Source organism: Amphiura filiformis, chromosome 7 (assembly GCF_039555335.1).
Source record: "Amphiura filiformis chromosome 7, Afil_fr2py, whole genome shotgun sequence".
Lineage (NCBI taxonomy): Eukaryota > Metazoa > Echinodermata > Ophiuroidea > Amphilepidida > Amphiuridae > Amphiura > Amphiura filiformis.
In genome coordinates, this window is record NC_092634.1 from 38,917,901 (window position 1) to 38,940,716 (window position 22,816).

General features: G+C 37.9%; 2 protein-coding genes across 2 annotated transcripts in view; both read left to right on the top strand.

Moving 5' to 3' along the window:
* The window catches only part of LOC140157839 (uncharacterized), a 29,601-nt gene extending 11,427 nt beyond the window's left edge, over positions 1-18,174 (top strand). Inside the window, exons 10-19 of the mRNA XM_072181086.1 lie at positions 1,463-1,747; positions 3,927-4,115; positions 5,263-5,400; positions 5,594-5,769; positions 11,006-11,129; positions 12,010-12,180; positions 13,511-13,642; positions 14,168-14,368; positions 15,755-15,865; positions 17,972-18,174. Coding sequence (XP_072037187.1) covers positions 1,463-1,747; positions 3,927-4,115; positions 5,263-5,400; positions 5,594-5,769; positions 11,006-11,129; positions 12,010-12,180; positions 13,511-13,642; positions 14,168-14,368; positions 15,755-15,865; positions 17,972-18,174 — 1,730 coding nt within the window. The remainder of the gene's footprint in view (positions 1-1,462; positions 1,748-3,926; positions 4,116-5,262; positions 5,401-5,593; positions 5,770-11,005; positions 11,130-12,009; positions 12,181-13,510; positions 13,643-14,167; positions 14,369-15,754; positions 15,866-17,971) is intronic.
* A 195-nt stretch (positions 18,175-18,369) lies between these two features.
* LOC140156362 (uncharacterized) lies at positions 18,370-22,781 on the top strand. Its single transcript, XM_072179329.1, has 7 exons — positions 18,370-18,501; positions 19,143-19,433; positions 19,800-19,979; positions 20,920-21,036; positions 21,525-21,695; positions 21,914-22,059; positions 22,537-22,781. Exons 1-7 carry the CDS (start codon positions 18,492-18,494, stop codon positions 22,720-22,722), a joined length of 1,101 nt encoding a protein of 366 aa, XP_072035430.1. The 5' UTR covers positions 18,370-18,491; the 3' UTR covers positions 22,723-22,781.
* The last annotated feature ends 35 nt before the right edge of the window (positions 22,782-22,816 follow it).

Here is a 22,816-nt window from a genome sequence, read left to right on the forward strand (position 1 = left end):
ATCGCAAATTATTAATTCAAGCCCTAAACTTTGTCTACTATATTTAACATGCACAATAATAGACCAGACAGGTCAACTAATCACTCTAAACGTGGATCTATTTTTCAGCGTAGTGGTAAAAGCCTAACAATTCCCGCCGATTAAGAGCTGATCAAAGTATATAATGAAAGACAAAGATAAAGAGAATTTATCGCGTCTGACGTCACCTGTCAATCAAACTCGAGCACGGTTTGTTTACAAGTGTCGTGATGATGACTTGCTGAACGCGGATTTCTAACCGGGCGCCTTATTGTTAATTTTGCACTTTCAAACATGCAAACCATCTCAAAAGTTAGGTCGTCTTTATAGTAGGAAACTTTCTTTGGCGAAGGCACCATGTCGACAATGCCTAGAAAAGCTGCTTTTTGCCTTGTAAATGTACGTAATTTTTCGCCATGTTCTGCTATTCCTTTTCTCCAATCAGCACCAGATAGATCGGTCTTCCTTTTACGCGCTATTTAACCTGGGTTAACCATTCAATGATCGTAATTGACAGTGACATCAGACGCGATAAATTGTTTTTATCTCTGTCTTTAATTATAAGTTAACATTATTTTCTCTTGTACTGGTAACCAGCAGTGGTTCTAATATTGTATAATAAACAAAATAATTCAAATGAAAAAAAATGTTTCTATTGCATTACGAAGTACATCCTGAAAGCCCCGATTCTTGTAAGTAATGAATAATGGTATATGTGACCGTCCACGGCGAATGAGCCGTAAATTCCTCCCCCGGTCAATCTTGTTTTATTTCGTGTTTAAAAAATAAACATCATAAACTTAAAAATGGTATATCATTTGACTTCAAACGATATTCAGAAGCGGGGTTGTGGTTTGTTAAACTTTGCTCCTTCAACAAAATTATAGCTTTTTACGTTTTTACATGTGTCTCTTTTTCCACATTATTGGCAATAAATATCAAACAGTCATAATTGGCGGTCGTTTCAAATCATCCCCAAGTCAACAAGGTTTAAGAAAGTTCTCTCATTGTTAATTGTTGGTTATGCATACCTGTACAAAATACAATGCCTGGTAACCCACCACTTGAACAGGATTTAGCAATATAAGCAAGTTCTATAGCCATCTAAGGTAGAAGCTTATTATCCACTTCAACAATAGGAGTATTGATTAGTTTTTGACTATCGAAATGAGACGGATGTCGGGGCAGCTTAAGTTACCGATGAATATGACCTTCGTACACATTTTACACCGTAACTCAGAATACAATTTAGGGAATGTACGGCTCATTTGTGCTGCCGGGTCACATATTAGATATGTTTTTAAAACGATAGTATATACAATGTATATTATACATCCAAACTTAATTTTTGTCATTTCGACACACACTTTCTTATACTTATTTTGATTCCCAGTTTATCCCAAAAGTAAAATAGCATGTTCCTCTTTTTTTCTGAAAACACTAGGTAAAACATACATATTTCACGATCTCCCAGAAGCGACTGATGTAAAGCAAGGAACGGATTACAATCGTGTGGTGAATTACGCACCTTCCATTAACCAACTTAAAGAACTTGCTTCCTTGTCCGCGGGGTGTGGCCAAGAGTTACGGTTTGATTGCAATTACTTCCCGTTATGGGATACTGATCTCGGCGAAATGAAGGGCTGGTGGCTGAATATTGATGGGCAGAAGATGAATAATTGGGCGGGTGCAGCTTTGGAGGATGTCGGCTGTAAATGTGATGATGGGCGTAAGTTAATGATTAGTAAAATAATATATAACAACCCCTACATTTGGAGGTATGTTGGCTTTCAAAAATGCGTACTAAAATTTCCCCCCTTTTTTTTACTTTACAAATTTACATTTCAAAAGTCACTGAACTTTCCCATTACAAGTATAGCTTTGTTATGTAACATGTTAGTATTCAGTTTTGCAACCTTTTCTTATGATCGAGCCAAAATGATCTTGTGCTATTATATTAAACCAGTCAACGTAACACCTTAACTTACACACGCAAAACACAGACAATGTGCACATAACCCTTCCATGCCAGTCATGCATGTTAAATGTAGCTTTGACTACCTCCATGCTGTGAGATGCAGGGGATACCTAGCACTCCTAAAACTTACCCAATCATAAACCTACCCTTCCCATACCCTAACCAAAAAGCCAAATGGTGGTGGTGGGGGGGGGGGGGTCTGCATGGATAATGATTTGTTAATCAAACATCTTTGCAATACACTTTTGATTTTATAAGAAGAAGTGGACTTAATTTTGTCTTTCTTTCTTTCTTTCTTTCCTTCCTTCCTTCCTTCCTTCCTTCTTTCTTTCTTTCTTTCTTTCTTTCTTTCTTTCTTTCTTTTTTTCTTGCTTTCTTTCTTTCTTTCTTTCTTTCTTTCTTTCTTTCTTTCTTTCTTTCTTTCTTTCTTATGTATTTAATTATTTGTTCAGGTTCAAATTGCATTGACTACGAAATAGGAGGAATTCAAACCGATCTACTTTTTTCCTGGAAGGCATCCGAAAGTCCTTTCTTCTCATTCCGTGTTAGAACTGACGGGGTTGTTAAAGTTACAATGGAAGGATCTAGCTTCCCCCAGGTTACTGCTTTTATAGGAATCGGCGACACCTCCAGCTATAAAGGTACCCATCATGATTATGCCTATTATAATAGGCATATCCATATTCCAATTGTATAAGTCAAGTAACAGACCTGTAAAGCCTAAACTACATTATTATATTAGCTCCTGGTAATTGAAGCTTGCAGCCGAGCCTGCATTGAGAGATGTCGGCAGTAGCGACACCGCTCAATAAGGTGGCAAGGGGAATTTGCCCTCCACCCGATCTTGGGTTCAATTTTCATGCACATTCTCAGCATCGACACCCGGGGCTTGGTGTAGGTCCATTTTTTACGAGACAATTAATTGAAATTCTGGCGGATCAGGTATACAAAAGAGATTCATCGTAAGGAAAACATCTATCCATAGGAATTTAAACGGCATTTTTGTCTCAAGATTGGTAATTTTGCTTCTCTCAAAGTGATATTCAGTTTGTAGAGCACAGGGGCGGATCTAAGGCCACTGGCCACCATAATACTAGCCAACATGACCGTCAATCTTTCAGAATAGCATGGCGTGAGATATGGTCAATCCCCTGATTTTATCAGTGAGGGAGGGAGAGATTGATCTTGAACTATATTTTGTGAGATTTTACTACCTGGGTGTGAGGGTGTGAGAAAGTGTTCAAATGCGTGAGAGTCACGCCGAATGCGTGGGATTTGACAGCCCTGATGGCCACCATTATTAGTTGACCCCCTCTTCAAAAACCTGTATCCACCTGGTAGAGCATTCACCCGTTGAACAAAGTGTACACGTTTGAAATTTTGGATGTTCAGCTGGAATATATAGCTCTAGTTTATAATTAAGGGTAAACGCGGTATTGTTGGTCGAAGCAGCCAAAATATCGATTTTCATTATCTTAATCAATTATTGAAAAATAACACTTTGATGTTTTGCAAAAATTCATTCTACAAATCATACACTTTGAAAACTGACTTGTTTTATTGTTGTTTATGAGTTATGTACGTTTTACAAAAGTGTTGTTGTTTCAGCCCTCTTTACAACATAACTCAAGAGCCACATGACCTACAAAAGTATATCTGTGATATTTGAATTCTTCTACACACTCGCTATGAAATGATCAATGCAATTTTTGCCAAAGCTCACCACCATTCGCAAGATGCTGTGAACTACCAAATCGCAACAGTTTAAAGTAGTTGCTAACCTTAATGCGGGTTTTGTGAATAGTCTGTGCCGTTATGGCCCTCCCGGACTTAGCGAGCGCGGAGCACTATGCCAGCCCAAAAGTAGTAGTTGTAGTCAATTTGTTAATGTTGCAGCATAATATTTTCGTTGCCATAAATTGTTACACAGAGGGTTTTGCCTGTGAGGCTGCATCAGTGTCATTATCTTGTATAGCAGAGGAAGGAACGATCACTGTCTTAACAGCTTTGTACGGTAGGAGGGTGACTGGAGATGTTCTCTGCCCGTACTCCTCCATGTCCGCGACAACGAATACAGGCTGTGACTCATCTGCAGCTGCTGATTTGACAATCGTACAAGGTAAGAAATTAATGAACGAGGGTACGATAATGGCCCTGGGGAAATATTTTTTCCGTAGTTAAAATTTGCCCTAACCCTAACCGGGACACCACGTATACAGTTGCTTAAGGCTTCCTATTCAAATGTAAGCTACGGAAAAAATTTCGCTGCCCGGGCTACTCAAATATGAAAGTGATGTGCCTGTGCTACCGGAGTACGACTTTAGGGGTCTATTACCGGTGTAGGAGGGCTTTTTTTTCAAACATTGGGGTCATTCCCCGGGGGTCATTCAGTGTAAACGTGATTTCGTCTCACACTATCTTGTTTATTTTGGATTGTTGTAGTTTCATGAATGCATTGTCTCTTTATCCCTCGTGTAATGATGGGATAGGCTGGTACATGTGGTATAACAAACTTATTTTAGGAAATGCGCGGATTAAAACATGGTATTCATTATTCAGATACAAAAGTCTAAAAGTATGTAAATCGCAGTATCACGAGATCATACTGAATATGATGTCATATTAAGGCGCAACATCTTGTTTGGTCCTATAGCGCTATCGGTGCCCGAAGAGGTACCGATGGCACTTTTTATCGTACCCTGAACATTTGTACAGTTTTTTATTTAAATGAAAAACAATAACACTATGCAAATGTTCATTATTATGCTTGATACAATGTATTACATCGCCAGGGAGCGATGTTAAGAGTTATCGGTACCTAACCGGGCACAGATAGTTCTATTGGACCAAATTGGATGTGGTGTCTAACGTAACTGTTATTATACGTTCCAGCTACGGTGACACATTGAGACGTCACGCTGGACAAATTCCATTGACTATCAGAGGAGATAGTTTGTGGGTGTAAATACAATGGAGCAAATAAACATGTAATCAATACAGTATTGACTTGGTGAGAGTTGAACAGGGCACCTGTCTCATCAAATCAATCGTATACCTCTTTGAAAGTGACAGAGGTGTAATTGAAGTTGGAACACATAATAAAATTTATAGAGTGGACCACGATAGACCTAGTACATTGGTACCAAAATATTTAACAAAATGGGAAATTAGGTAGGGCTTATACAGCTCTATATTATGAAGGTTGCAACTATACAAGTGTTACGAAATACCTATTTAATTTGTTTGTTGTATTTTGTTTCCAACAGGTTTGTGCGACGGTATGTCGACGTGTAGTGTAACTTCCAGTACGTCAGTATTTGGAGGTGATCCATGCCCAGGCACCTTTAAGTACCTTAGATTAACCTACCAATGCTCGGGTAATAGTTTACCAGACGATGTACCTGGTAAGTTCAAGTTATAAGTGTCGGTTTGATATAAAATATGGTACCATCCACATTCGAAGAGAGCATGTTTAAGGAACGTTGGATTTAGATACCGGGAATAGCACTAGCGAGTTCTCGTTCACGAAAAACTACTATTATAGCTACCACTAACTTATTCTAATGAAAATTGCATTATGTTTTACCTTCATTTTAGCATCAGGAAATGATGTTAAGATCTTACTGCAGAATACCGCGGACATTCAGATAGAGTCGCTCGCCACGAATACAGTCAGTCTGTCAAATTCGATTTTCATCGAGTTATACTTGTTGTTTAACAGCGATGGATTCCATATCGGTTACATCGGAGAGGAGCCATTTATCTCGATTCTTGTAAGATAATGCGCACAAAAAGTATCCGTAAACTTAAAACAAAAGCAATACCTTTTGTGCCTATTTTTGCATTTTTCTCAAAAATTATAGCGCATTGGTGACAAGTAAGATATGTATATTATAGGGAAAGGACTACAACTACTGTACTGAAAATTCAACAACTCAAAGCAAGCAGTTAATTATTGATTTATTGATCAAATATTGGTTTTCCCTCATTTTTTACTGTAACTCCACAACTATTGTCGGTGCTGAAATAAAATGCGCTATAATTTTTGAGAAAAATGCAAAAATAGGCACATAATTGGGCAGGGGTGTAGTACCCCCTTAAAGACACTACACCTAATTGTTGACAGCTCATTCTGCACGATGCGACTTTATTCCGTCAAGTTATACCAATATGAATGCATAAAGTTTTCAAAAGTGACACATTTGGGATATATTTTCATTCGGGGCGATTCCCACCGGCTTTTGTAACGGGATCATTACAGCGCGACAGAGCAACACTCACTCGCCGTACTCATGATTAGCGTATTTCAAGAGAACAGACCTTTGTCACTTTTGAAATGCTTTCTTTTTTGATTCAAATTGTTTGAGAAAGCAATGGCGCGTCATGCTGAATGAGTTATCAACATGCGTAAAAAATACGCAAAAACCCCCAAAATCCCAAATCTATTGACTACTTTATTTGGTCATTTATGTTCAGTGTCTTTAAGATATTACTTTTGTTTTGTTTACGGATACTTTTTGTACGCAGTATAGATTAATCGCAGAGAGGTGAGAAAGAGATACGGTAGAAAAAAAAGAAGAAAGAGTGATGGACAGGAAGAGTGTGTAGAAAGAGACAGCGGCAGATAAAGACATGAAAGAGAAAGGAGAAGGTGGTTTGCCGTTCTGTGATAACAAGTGCAATAGAGAGATTGCTAAATTTACGTGAAACGTGACACGGGAACGCGAACAGCAAGCTATATACATTAGTCGAAAATCGGTTATTATGCCCTCTAGAGGGTGAAATCTATTGTGAATTGGTCAATCGTGGAATTTCCGTAAGGCGATTACGTTGCGGTTGGTAGCAAAAAATGACGTTCCAAAATGACAAAAAACGCATTATAAAATGCAGAAAAATGTTATGTTTATCATGTTATGAAACGAATCAAAGTATCCTAATAGAACAAGTAGAGTCCAACATGTAATAAAATCCATTTTGGGGGTTAAAATTTGATCTCGTATAGACAAGAAGAAGTGAACAAATTTTTTTCGACGCGAATTCGAACGGGCAGATTGCCTATTCATTTGTGTGTGGAAAATGCCGTCCAAAAATCAGCTTGCGAAGAGGCGTTTTAGGCAAGATTGTGTCGTGTTGCGGCATAAATGCGGTATAATTGTCTGTTTGGGACGGGGAACAGAAGTTCGTGCAACGTTATTTCGCTTTTTCGTTGTGCATTAAACAGCTGTCAAAGTGTTTTGCTTATGGATACTATTCAGCAAACTCCAAAATGTTTTTAAAACATGATAATGCATGTGTTTTTGGTTTTAGTTAAAACGTTTTGATAACATATCGATGTATATTTATATAAAAATCATGAAAACTCGTGTTATACTGAAAAAATAATACAACAACATTTTAAGCCAAAATTCGAAATGCTATAGTAAAATATCATTTGGCAAACATATTTAAGTGTCTATTGTGTTAGAACGTTTATCAGCAAGTTTAGAACAAAGGGTTTTTTGAATATTATTAAAACTTTTAATGCCCTTGACCCTCACATAACCTTTAACCCGACATTTAACGTTTTCTGTAATATATTTGTGTTTGCTGGGTAGTAATCCAGTTGGCCGAGCGGAACGGGCTAGGACTCATAATCGGAAGGTTGCGGGTTCGAGCCCCGGCGACGCCATCGTGTTGTGCCCTTGAGTAAGGCACTTTATTACTCCTCTCCACCCAGGTGTGAAATGGGGAGCTGTTATGAATACTGTCCATTGAGCGCCGCCCAAAGGTATGAGCATGCCTTGGGCATTGTATGGCAGCTGACATATTCTAATGACGGCGGAATAAATGTAAAGCGCTTTGGTACATGTTCACATGTGAAAGGCGCTGTATAAATACCAACATTTTTAACATTTATTTTTAATCGAACTAGGCATATTAGATTATCTATTTTCATTTTGCTTTAGAAAGTAAACAGGGTATTATTTATATGATAATGGAGTTTGTTTCTTGTTATTCGAATAATATACACCAAGACTTCCTAGGCATCCAACACCAAAATCTGTTTAGATTATTTAGACAAATAGCATACACGTGTGAACATAGGTCTATACTCATTTTCCAATAGCCCACAAAACTCCAATATCGCTAATCTGGACTGAATGCTTAGAGCATTATAGATACCATACTGCAGTTACTGTCCGTTTTCCTATACACAATACACAGTGCTCTTTCCCATTGACGCGTGACCTCTACAAATAGCCCTACGTTAAAAGTATGGGGATATGACTAGTTAACATCGCTGTGTGAAAAATAACCGGCCAATATTAAAAGTACTCTTCTAAAGTTCTAGAAAATATAGTTTTTAACATGTCCTAAATTTTTAGCTAATTTAGATGTTTGGAAATATTCGTACTTTGGTGTTTTAGTTAATGTTATAGGTAACAGTACATTGCCTAGTTAACGTCGCTGTGTGAAAAATAACCGGCCAATATTAAAAGTACTCTTCTAAAATTCTAGACAATATAGTTTTGTAACATGTCCTAAATTTTTAGCTAATTTAGATGTTTGGAAATATTCGTACTTTGGTGTTTTAGGAAGGATATGTAAACGACAGATAACACCAAAAAATATGAAGAAATTATTTCCAAACCGTGTTAAGTCTGCAAACCACCATGTTTCTCATTTTCAAGAACGCTGGTTAACAATAAGCACGTATTTGTCTCATTTCGTAAACAAAGCCCACGCACAATTGTTCTCTAGCGCTCGCTTTATAATCGTTCACCCAACTGAAAGGATAATCCCAGCGCATTGCTCCATTGTACGTGTAAAAGCAGAAACATATGATGTGTGTATTTAACCAGAGAAGATATGATTTAATCAGTTGAGCTGTTTTCAATGAGTGTTATCTTGGTTTAATAGCTTTTAATGGGGTTTGAGTCCTGCAAAGGTCGAATTGAATTCTACTGTAGACATGACTGCATCATGCAGTCAGTCGTATTTGCATATCAATACCGAGGAAAGTAGTTCGATGAAAGAAGATAATCTTCTCTGGTTCGATGCACCCAAGGTGAATCAATGGGTGCTTCCTATTACCTTTAGATTATTTGTCTCAGCATAGCGCCATCATGATTGCAATTGCGTTTACACGTAGTCTTTGTTCAGACTCTATGCGGCTATCACGAACATACTAGGAACGACGAGCGTTAGGACCGACACAAACTGGCTATGTAGGAGGCTAGTTTGGATGTGAACGGGACTATGACGTTCTACCACAAAATGCAGAAATCCGTAACCCGTATGGCGTTTGCAGTGAACGCCTCTCCGCAATCTCTCTAATATGGAATGAACTCCCACGGCTTATAACCCTCTGAATTCGATCTTTATCAATTTGAGTTACTAGTAATAGAGAGTTTGCAAAATGTGGTTCAAAAGCACAAACTTCAACGTCTAGTGGATTATCTATTCAAAACCATTCCGCTATTACAGCCTCCAGAACTCCAAGTGAACACCTGTAAATTATGAACAAAAATATACGTCAATTTAAGAACAATACGTCGGCTGCATTCCATAGTGGCGTATAGTCATTTTTGGTCACTTTTTTTTTTAATTGGCACATGTGTTTTTAATGATGTTCTCTTTTATATTTATTTTCTAAGTCTCATAAGTCAAAATTACCTAATTAATTAGTAATTAATTAATTGAATATGGCGTATAGTTATGAAGTTTTGTGTTTTACATAGTGGCGTATCGACCATACGCCACTTTTTATACACTTTTTATAATTAAGAAATATCGGCAAAAATGAAAAATATAGCATGTCATAGTGGCGTACACCTCGCTACATGTCATAGTGACGTATCGGACATATACGCCACTATGGAATGAAGCCGACGAAAGCAACGCCATAGGGATTACACAGCGATCGAGAGATTCATTTACAAAATATGATAAATGTCTGATTTACACAACTCGATTTCTTCAAACCCGATTTTCTCAAAAAGTTTATTCGCTGTACACTACTATACGCTATTATAGAATACAGCCAACGAATATATTTCCTCATGCAGTACAAGATTACATGTTATGTATTATATCGTTAAAAGACCAATTATTAGAAATCTGTTTTGGTTTGGTTAAAAAACACGACACATGTTGTTGAAAATGTGTGATTGAATTAAGTTAACATGTTGCTCCAAACGTTAAGCCTGGTATATACTTTTGTGTGTGATCATGAAGTACAAAATATCTGGCTGAGTGTGACCAACATCTCAATCGACATAACAAAAGGAAGAAATTTTGTTGCAGTCGCTTACACGTGGCTTTCTTTTGATCGCCTATGATACACATGACGGGAGTTTAGGAGCAGTAACCAATAAAACGTTCGCGTTGACGTAAATCAAAATCCGAAATTGGTCATAGGTTTGTGTTGAAGATGAAAATCCGTGAATTTAATGCCTCTCAAGTTATATATTCTCTGTACGTGGTAGAAAAAGTCGAACTAAATTTGCAAACTTCATTTCACAAACTCTCTACTGTTTCCGTACTTACACCTTATTGACACCCTAAAATATACCGGTTTACAATAAACACTTCAACCGTTGTTTTAACATTATATTCCAGTGATTGTATGTATTAAGGAGTAGGCCGTATGGAGCAATATGCAATGTGATACATGTGTTATTGATCTTCCTTCTGGTTCGAAATTCATTATATAGAGTGTATGCAATAAACCAACCGGAACGGTATAACATTTGAAATGGCAGCCATTGTGGAGGACAGTTCTAAGATTGCGTAAGATAAGATGACAGAGGGCCAGGTCTCTAGATCGATTCCACAGCCATTTATAACGATCACCCGTTTTGTTGTATTATCGTGCGAATTGCCCTGTGATACCTTATGGAGGACAACATTTTATTTAAATGAGGATGATTCTGTCATGAGTGACGTCATATTGAATACCCTCTATAGCGTGACTTTATAAAATATCATTACCATAGTTTTAACTGTAACATTTCGATCCCTGTACAGAGTGATATTGACATATCGAGTATTACAACAGTGACATTCGAAACTTTAAAGTTCTGTTCCTGTGAAGCAGATTCGACTTGTACGACCGATATTGTGGGTGCTGATATAGGCGTATGCAATTACTGTAAGTTTACTAGTACAAAAGACCGGTTCATTATCCATTCACTGAAATAACTAAAATGTTCATGGCTTCGCAGCAACATTTCGAACGGGATTGCGAATCAGCCGTGTACACTGCGTATACACCATTTCTTTTTTGGTCGATCAGATCGGATTATCGAAGGTCCTTACTGGTTAATGGGAACCTACGGTTAGGGTTGTCCCATCCTCTGATGCGGATCTTCCCATTAATGTAGCTGCTTGAAATTGGAAAATATGTTACAGCTTTAGGCTTAAATCATTAGTTTCCATTTAGAGAATAAAATAGGATTTTGTAGTTTGCCTATCCAATATCGTGTCATGATAATGGATGGGCTGACCAATGAGCAGTGGATGACGGTGCAGCCGGTATCCACTACGATAAACTACGGCCAAACTATAATCAATTATGACACGATCGGGGATAGGCAAAAGACAAAATCTTTGTTCTCATTCCTATTCTGTTTAAGCAAGGTGGTGACACTAAATTCACAGTTGTTCTGTTAGCCACGCAAACCTTCATGTAGTTAGCTGTGACTACCTAGCTCCATGCTGTGAGATACAGGGGGGACCCTAACACTCTTAAAACTTACCCTAATCATAACCTACCCTAATTCTAACCTAACACAAACCTATCTCAACATACTAAACCAAAATCCTAACTCTATTCCTAACTCCCCCTACCCTAAACCTAACTATATAGCCAAACCTGAAAGGGGGACTAGGTTCTGCATGGATGATTTGTTAATTAAAACCCATCTTTGCAATACACTTTTCAATGATTTTCTCAGGAAAAGTTGACTTAATTTTGTCCGGAATGAAAGTGTTGAGTGTTTTTCTACATATCTTGTTATTGTTCAACACAGTGGGTATTTGCACGTGTAACTGTGATGCCCAAGACGGGATCAGTCGAAGTGATGAAGGCTGGATTACTGATAAACAATTCCTTCCCGTATCTGAGCTTCATTTTGCTGCTAATACTAGGTCTGACAGTGAAGGATTTGTTACTCTTGGAGCTTTCCAGTGTCAAGGGATAGGTAAGAATATCAACGAGAAATAAACACTGCCTTCCCAAGTACAGTCTGTCCACATAGAAGTACAAACCAAATATGTGGCATCGGGGTCGATGCTTTGCGTCACACGCACTGCGTGTTAAAAATACGCGACGCGTAAAGAGCGTGGTGCGCTCGGCAAGTACAAATCGCGCAGCAGTTGGCGCGCCAAGGAAGCATTTACACACGCATTGAACTGAAATAATTATTCTCATACCTCCAATTTCCGAGGTCTATTTACTTTGTACTTCTATGTGGACAGACTGTAAAAGGCAAGATTATTTGTGGAACATACTGATACAGAAATTCCACCAATCAAAATGCAGTATCTTCTAAATTGATTACTTTAACTGCATGATTTTGACTTAAGGAGCAAACTGGTACTACCTACCTCCCAAGTAAAAAGGCCGTATCAGTTTTGAAAGGTATTGGGAAATACTGCCTTTTTACTTCGTAGTGCCAACCAGCAAAAGTGCAATATCGGCAAATCTTCTTGTATGTTCAACCACTTTGTTTGCTTCTGCTGAATTGTAAAGTATTTTGAAAAGCATAACAACTATGGAGCAGCCAAATATGTATGATTTTAAAAATAAGCAAATGTATACAGCTTGGATTCCAAAGATGTAAGAAATATATAGGCCTATATTTCTTAAAATGTAAGCAAATGTGTAAATTATACAGCTTTGATTATAACGATGTAAGAAACATCTATATATTATTTTCATGCTGTAATGTAAGAATCATCTTTAATCTTTAAAAGGTCAGGTATAAGAATGTCATAAATTCCGTTGACAAATACAAATTAACTACATGACCTTTGATCTTCTGAACCGTTATCATGTACTAGTAATTCCATTAATGCGTAAGACATCTAACAATATAAGGCACGATAGGTACTCTTAATAGAGGCCGTCAGCGTGACGTCATATGCCGCCATCTTGTGGGTACACGCTGCGATGGTCGTTCGATCTCCATGCGTGAACAGCAAAATCACTGCGTCGATGCGTGAAAACAGCTGCGTGGCAAGCTGCGCCCTGCGCGTAGTGTCTGGCGCATGAACACGCGTATCATTTGTACCCACAAGATGGCGAAAGGCTGACGGCCTCTATTAGGAAGTTGAGACTTGAGAAAGCGAATTCCCTGACAGATTAATAACTAAAGTAATGACTAAATTACGACCGACCTACTAGAGCCCCGGGCTAGAGCCATTGGCTGTATGTCGGTTTGTTTAATACGTACTCTGCGTATACAGTTAAATGGAGACTGTCTGGGGTATAAATCTGGTCCTTCTGAAATGTACGATTTTGTTTTTCAGATATACCAATGCTAGCGTCATGCGACGAATTACGTAGTGCCGGGTTCAACTCTTCTGGTTGGTATGATATTGATCCTGATGGTCCAGAAAGTCCACTGTCTTCATGCAGCGTTTATTGTGATATGATTACAGGTAAGAACACTGGGGTGATTTCGTATTGATTTTTCTTTCTGCTTTTGTAGTTAATTCAACACCCGACTCTCTAGTCATAAATGTGTTCTCATCGTTGTTATACAGAGGGAACTATGCATGTCTATCCGTATCTTCATATGCCTCATTATATCGCTTATAACATTTCCTTTGCATTCACTCGGATAAAAGTATCAAAGTGCAGTGTCTGTGTGTTTTGGGTAGGATAATAAGTTCTGGCCGAGATTTTTCGAAAAGTAGTAAACAATAACCATTGTAGGTCAAATAACTTTTGTTCTTTCCATTTTTGCTTAGCGTTTACAACTATAATCAGAAATTATTAAGTATATACCTAATATAATTAGCTTTGAGATGTATGCCCATGTGTCAAACATTACTCTTACCCTAACCCTAATCCTAATCATACTGATCATACTGCCCTAACCCTATAGTAATCCAGTCTCTATTGGTTATTGCATGCCAAACATGGAATGAGACCGAGTACTCACTAAAACCATATATTCACAGGAGCAACAGTAATCCATCATGATAGCGAGTATCGCCGATTAGCAATCAGTGAAATAGACGTAGCACCTGACGAAGCGTCATTCCGTCGGCCTGTAACCTACAAGGCACCTATGACACATATAATAGCTTTACTACAATCGTCATTATACTGCCAGCAATTCATCAGATGGGATTGTCATAATGCTCCTATATGGAATAACGGTGAGTCAGTTTCTGTCAGTAACGAGTAGGTCGTTTTACTTATTGCCGGAGTGTCTTTGATACACGCACATGTTGTGGCGGGGTGCAGGTAAGTCGGTTGAATTTAATACGAAGAGTCCTTTATTAAAATCCTATGTAGAGTCTAATCGGGCTCGATTTAAAACGCTATGAAGAGTCTCATCAGGCTCGATTTAAAACGCTATGAAGAGTCAAATCGGGTTCGATTTAACACTACACCACATTTCGCCATACTACATTTTAGAAACGCTTGCTGTTAGAATAAGAAAATTTTTAATGCTAATTTATTGCACATTCTAGGGAAGCGTGGTTACTGTTTTGAAATAACCGAGTGAGAGGGTTTGCAAGAAAATATTTTTCCTGTCAAAACTGAAGCATCCTCTGTATAAAAGAAAATATGAATATTAACTGCACATCATATATAACGATATATATAACGTGATACCCAATTGTGGCACATTTGATGCCGTTTATGAGGCAGAGAATTTTATTTAAATTTTATATACGCCAAAATATTTTTTTTAATTGAGCGAGAATAGCGACAGAAAAAACCTTGAAAATTCCATGTAAAAATGACATCAGACCCTACCAATGATTACTGTTTCGTTTTTATGGTAATCTAATCTTTTATTTCCTGAAATAAAATTAGGGGTCTAATGTGGATTTATTGTATAAATGATGAAAACATCGACGTGTATACAAGAAGCTACAAGAAAAATGGTAGGCCACGCCACACATACTTTTGGTATACGGCGAAAAAAAAAAACTGTTGTGCGTAGGCTCATTTATTGTATATAGAACATGCAGATATCAACAATTGAGCGCTATTAATACACATTAATGTTTTTAAACAAATAAAATTCCAAAATATGGTACGTTTTCTGTCTTTGCTTGTCACGTGGTATGTTGAAGTAACGAAGTTGCGATTATATGTTTAAATTTTCATCATGATGCAATCAAGCCCTTACGGCCGAGCGGTCTAAGGCGCTGGTGTTATGTCAATACTGTATAGTACTGCTCAGTGCAGCGTGGGTTCGAACCCCGCCGGCGCCTCTGCCAAAATAAATTTCATTTTTATTTATTTTTTTATATTTCATATTATGATAGGGAAATGTGGCTGGGAGAATGTATGTATGGCGAAGAGTGGTGTGATTTAACACCCAATGAATATTTTAATCGGGCGTGATGTTGATACGTCATGTCATTTATCCATTCTTTCATGCGTATATTAATTCATTTATCCATTCTTTCATTTATTTATTTATTTATTTATTTATTTATTTATTTATTTATTTATTTATTTATTTATTTATCTATTTATTTATTTATTTATTTATTTATTTATTTATTTATTCACTTACTCTATAGGTGGTACTGGATCGCAGCTTACGCATTGGATGTCTCGAGATGGCGAACAAATGTTGAATTGGGGTGGTGTTAATACTGGAGTAGAAGGCTGTTTATGTGCTACTACTGATTGTAAGAATTATATTCATTGTGGCAATCTGCACTTTAAAATGTTGTATGCTTATAAAATCTAAACTTAACGTTAGCCCCTTACCCCAAACTTAAATGTGTTAAACGAATAATATTATTCAAATTCCAATCCTAAATTCGAAAAAAATTCCAAATTCTTAACTGAGGCATAATTCCTATACATATATGTTAAGCCAATTACTTTTACCATGATAACCGGCAGAAACAGGACAAGTCTTTATAATGAAAGACAGAGATATAAAAGACTAAATCGCGTTTGGTGTTATCAAACTCGAGCACAGTTTGTTTACAAGTGTCGTCATGATATGAGTTGCTGAACGCGGCGTTAAAACCGGGCGCCTTATTGTTAATTTTGCACCTTCAAACATACAAACCATCTCAAAAGTTAGGTCTTTATATTAGGAAACTTTCTCTCCTGAAGGCACCATGTCAACAAAGCCTAGAAAAGTTGCTTTTTGCCTTGTAAAAGTACGTAATTTTCGCAATTTTCTGCTATTCCTTTTCTCCGATCGGCACCAGATAAATTGACCTTCCTTTTACGCGCTATTAACCAATCAAGGATCGTAGGGAATTTGATTGACAGATGACGTCAGACGCGATTTAGTCTTTTTAACTCCGTGTTTATTATAGTGAGCTCAAGTACGGTATCCAGCACCAAAATATTAGAGAAGTTGCGATGTTCCATACATCCTGCGCGGACCATGCGTTTATACGTCCGTTAAGAGCTCTAGTCTCAGTTCCAAGCTTGATTAAGCTCCTTCGTCACGAAGGAACACAAGCCGGCTGCGACCGAGACCAAGTGGTTATAGGAGGGCGACATACAGGAAATTTAGTGGTCTACAGGTCTTATGTCTACTTCAAAACAGTATGCTTTTAATTATGACTACAAACCAGGGTTAATAATAATAATAAAGAGAGATTTAATATAGCGCCCAATGCAAATAGCCTCTGGGCGCTTTACAAAACATAAAACCAAGGGAACAAAAATTTTAAAAACAAAATTTAGCCTAACTTAAACATTACACATATACACAATATTGCAAGAAAAGACCGGGTATATTGCACAAGATTGGAAGCACACAGCAACTCTTAGGTGGGGTTAACATGCCGCTTAAAGTTATTTCTATTTTAGTGCTTCCCGAATATTATGGTTGCCAAAAAACAAATATTTCGGAGCACTACATGCATATATTATCATGACTTCATTCTCAAAATAATACTTTCGTAGGGGAAATTAGTCGCGTTGCATGAACCGTAGTGACACCGTATAAAACTGTAAATTTCAACCTCCAACGTGCGTTATCCGTCCGTTTGCATCAAAGATGCAAATCGCAATCTCTTCTTATAAGCTCGATCTCACACTTACTTCAATGGATAATCTGTACGTTTGAACCGCACGTATGCAGTGGTATGAATGAAGTCAAATTATCACACCTCACTGTTGTTGTTAATATAATGATTTCTTACAAACAAAAAGGATCATATTGATAGTTCGACTTTCCTTTGTATGTTCAATATCCTTGATTGTCTTTAATATATTGTAATATGGACACATTTGTGCATTTGCTAAGTTGTCCGTACGTTCATTTCGTACGTGGAAAATTTTTTATCACTGGCTAAATAAGCGACCGCGCTCCGTTACATGAGAGTGATTTTGAATAGGTAGACGGGTGTCCGATCGCGGCGTTCGGAAATCGCAACTTCTCTATTATCTATGCATAATTTACGGCGCTCATTACTTTGCTTATTATAATGTGCAGAGATGTATACATTAACACCAGCAGCCCGACAGCTACAAATACCAGCCCGACTGATTGGTAATAATTTAACATACTCAAATATAACATTCAGTAATATCGATCAGGTAATTTCCTGTCTGGCGTAACTTATATTGGATACCAGTCCGACTTTCTAGTTCCCAAAAAATTCCTGGTTGATAACAAGTTAGCTTAATCAATATAGCACTTAAGTATATCGGGCAGGTATTTAGTTCTGTCGGACTGGTAACTTTAATTGGTTACCGTGGTTATCAGCCCGACTGGCTATACCCCCCCCAAATGTTCCAGTAATCATCCGTCTTTCTTGCAGCTTGTGATGGAAACCAGAACTATAAATGCAATTGTGATGCAGATGATGATGTATGGAGGTACGATGAAGGGCTGATAATTGACTCCAATAAATTACCAGTCACTGAGCTACGATTTGGAGGGATCAACCATTACTTAGCGATGGGGTTCTACACCTTAGGACCATTGGAATGCTTCGGCAAGAGTAAGTTATATCTACAGTAAATTATGTCACAGTACCATAAATTCACAGAGACTTACGTCACCCTAGATTAATGTATCTGAAGACACTTCATTAATTTTGTACCTATCTTAAATTACCAAATTACCCAATACACACAAGTTTTATCTTTTTTCCTTATCAAACTTAGTTAATAATAAATATAACCATCACTTTGCGATTCACTCTGCTAGGTCCCAGCACCCCAGTTTTGCCATCCTGCGCACATCTTCGAGATGCTGGTCACACGAGGGATGGTTATTATTACGTTGACCCTGATGGATTAAATAATGGCGTGGATTCATTTGCTGTCTATTGTAACATGTCCACAGGTTTGTAAACAGACCCTTCATAATATAACTCCACGCCTCATCACGAAATACCTTTTACCAATTAATGTGCATGATAGGTGTGGTTTTTATATCGCAGTTACAATAAATAAACGTAGGTATACTGTTTTATCAATAACTCAACGAATATTTAGTGTTGGTCGATAGCTTGCATTCGAGTTTAATTTGAAGATTTAAGACTATTCTCCTACTTTATGTGACAAATGTGCCGTTTTTGGCTTGTTTTGAGCTTATCCATTCTCCGCTTTAATATCCGCTGAAATTTAGCTGCGGTCGGCCTTTGCTCTTGTACCAGATGTTTTGCCGTTGCGGCAACATGATTTTTGCCACAACGTTGGAATATTTGCTGGCATTTTACATTATAAAAAATAATAAGTAATCCATTTACTCTGGAGAGAAGTCGGCGATCATGTATTTCCCATGTAAACCGAATAATAAACTCCATGCGTAAAAACAATCGCTTGCTTCATCATAAAACTATTTTGCATATTAATCATTTTACGTACTTAGGCCTATTATAAATATTCGCTAATAAAAAGCTAAATCTATCAGCATGATACAATAATTGTATCTTTAATTCCTCGGTTTCATATTCCTCTTCACTTACGGTATGTCTGTTTCAGGAACATCAATCATCGGTCATAATCGCGACGACAGAGGCCTTATACGTAACTCGGCATTTGACACACTACTGGTAGAATACGACGTAACATTTGACCAGATAGACGCCCTTGTCTCATTATCATCCCATTGCCAACAGCAATTGACATACGATTGTTACGGCTCGACGATGTGGGATACCACTAATGATCCATACGGCCATGTAGGATTCTGGCAATCGGACACGGGAGGAGTTCGGTATAACTTTGGTATTGGGACGGGATTGCAGGGATGTCCTTGTTCCTTTGATAGAAGTGAGCCACCCGGATTAACTTAGAATCAAACGAAACTCATAAAATACAGGCCTCCATTATGGGAGCCAACAGGGTCAACGCTTACATACCAGCACCTTAGGGACTGTAGCTGAGAGACACAGAGGCCAAAAGAAATGTTTGGCCCCGTTTCCTTTTTAGAAGGCCAACTTGGTGAAAAGTTTTTAATTCACCCTATTCTTTAAATAAGGTCTTTTTCATCTTCATGGGCCATTAATCAATGTATTTTGAATTTAACAGATCTGTCTGTAGCGAAAACGACAATTTAATATACAGAATTTTGCGTTTTATATGTTATTACAAAATTAGTGAATATTTATAATACATTTGTTAATCGCCATCTCGTAGGTTGTGCAAATCCGAATGGGTATTGTAATTGTGATGCTGATGATTTTACTTGGAGGACCGATGGGGGACTTTTAACTGATAAATCTACTCTGCCGGTCGCAAAAATCAGATTTGGTGATACCAATGAAGATAACGAGAAAGGCTTCTACACTTTAGGAAAACTCGAATGCAATGACCAAGGTAAATTGTAAAAAAGCACACCCACATATACTCATCCCCACCCTACACATCTCAGCCCCCACACTATACATACCACATCCCCACATCACCGCCACCTAAACACCCCACCCCATCCCATACTTCACACCCCCACACTCAACCATCCCACCCCTCCCCACACCACGTACAAATTTTCTAACGCGGAGTTCCAGAATCGGGAAAGTTGACATTATTTTGGTAATAGGGTAAAACAAAAATAATAACCGTATCATCATCAAAGATGAGGGGGAGTTGGTGCAGCAGTAGTTCCCTCGCCTTGCACCACTGAGGTCCCGGGTTCAAGCCTCGGCGCGGCCTAATGTGCACTTGGTTTATCCCGATTCCATGCTCGCTCTCGCAGGTTTTCTCCGGGATCTCCGGTTTCCTCCTGTATCGCAAAAATCGGTGTTTAAACTGTTGTTTGGTTATCAAAAACTTCCTTCACCCAATGGAATTTGGGGAGCTGCACAGATAATTGGTGGATGTTACAATCTAAATGCGGATAGGTGTGCGCCGTTCGGCAGCAACCTAGTTGATGCGATCTGATTGTGATGATTCACCATTGCAGCGCGTTGAGTCCTCTAAGATCTGGAGAAAGGCGCTTTATAAATCCAAAATGTATTTATTATTATTTATTTATAAAGATGATTGTAATTGCTGTATAACTGGTAAAACTATTCTACATCGTTACCGTAGGCCTACTGTCTCAGTAATATTAATCCAAACACCAAAGAAGTAAACAGAAAAAGGTATACTACTAACAAAACAATGCTACGCTGCGGACATCCCCGCGTAGGTAAGTCCGGGATGGTGATATTCGCTTTTAATTTTGATGAACTGCCATCCTTCTTCAATCGATATGTTCGTAATGTCTGTGATATTTTTTTCAAAACAATCTACCCAATACTTGTCTATTTTGCAGTGTTCAGTTCTTGTGATGAGTTAAAATCTGCAGGTTATGTGACCGATGGTTACTATGAGATATATCCCAATGGGAAATCAATGCCTACAGAAACCGTATTCTGCAATATGTCACACGGTAATATATATAATATCATGATATAGTAAACTTGTTCATTCAAATAAATGTAGTTTTTCTTTTATGGAATAATCCATCTTATTATTTTCCTCGAGGCACTGACGCATGCGCATGCGTATAATTATATTATTTTAACAATCTCTTAAATTATTTGTCAACGCAATAAAAAAAAGACACAGGGACTTATGTTACTGCCTCAAGGAAGCTGAAATATATTTAGCAAATAGCAATTCTTTTCTAGGTCAGACAGGGAATAGTTTATGAATATGAGTAAGAATTAAAAATACAAATCTTTGTCGATTTACATGTTAAAGTAAATATTAGTGTATCCTAAATATCATCTTAAGGAATCGCTGACATGATGAAACTTCGGCATCGAATGAGTGTGGTTATTTCAATGTTAACGTCAGGTAGGACAGATTTTCTTAACCAACTGATCCCAATATATATCACTTTTATACTTTGCATTGTTTTACAATATCACGCAGGATGTCCAGTGTATCGAACTGGCAAAGCTTTCTATTATCAATACCGGTTTCCTGAAATTCCGGACTCCGTAACATCTATAGAATTTTCGGTGAAGGCGGCATCCAACGCTTACATTGCTTTGTCTTCTGAACCAAACATGCTTGACGCTGGATATCCACTGTATGAAATAGGTAGGGAAAACAGGATTAATTCACATTGTGTTTCCTTTATGAATAAATCAAGACTTCTGCATTCATTCGGATAAGAACACACTGTCTAATTTGGGTGCGAAATCTGGGCGGGGCAGTCAACTTTGAAAGTGACGGGGATGAGCGGACACCAGTTCAAAATTAGGGGTATTTTGGTGAGAGATTTGACTTTACCTAATCCTTTTTTACAAATTATTCAGGAATAGGTGAAAGCAACGTACAGGCTGTCATACGAAGATGTGTCAGTAATACGGGATGTACCATGGTCAATAATGCAGCTCCCAATATGCTGAGTCAAGGAGAGCATCGAGTCTTCTATATCAATTTTCAAAATGGACACATCCAGGTAAAGCATTTGTACAGTCATCAATTCGTATGAATCCCGAAAAACGTTTAAAAACTTTTTTCGGGATTCATAGACTTACAGTATTCTGACAGCATCAAATTAAATATTTAAATGCAACTAATTTATTCATTATACGCAACATAGCAGTGCTCGATATAATCAGGCAGCCGAAACGCTACCTAGACACGTGAAATGTTGTCACCGAAGTCAGTACGGACTCAAAGCTGATTCCAAAATCAATTAAAGCCATAAAAAGTTTGATTTGCGAGTCTGAAGTCTAACATAGTGTCAGAAATGTGGCCCAGAGTAAAGGTAGGGCATGTTACTATTTGAGAATATTTTAATGATCCAAATGGCCCGTGAAGATTGTGGCTTTTTCCGAGCACTGCAACATATAGCTCAACAATACCCTACTCATGCAAGACATTACGACGATACGGTAATAACCGTGTCTTGACTTTTCCTAACCATGTTCAGGTCGGCAGAGTGGGAGCCGCACCATTTGCCGAAGCCATTGACGCTACACCATTACTGGTCAAGTATGTTGCTTTCTCTACCGGTGATAACATTGAAGGGGAATGGCTATTCCCCCAGCTTTGTAATGGGTTCTGTAAGTATGGTGGTATCAGGTATAACCAACTGAAGGGTATTATGACATACTGACTTAATATATTTGTACAGGGTGTATCAAAATGATGGTACCCATCAATTTTGATGTTTATTGAAAATCCTGCCTCTTCCAAATGCAACATTGGAA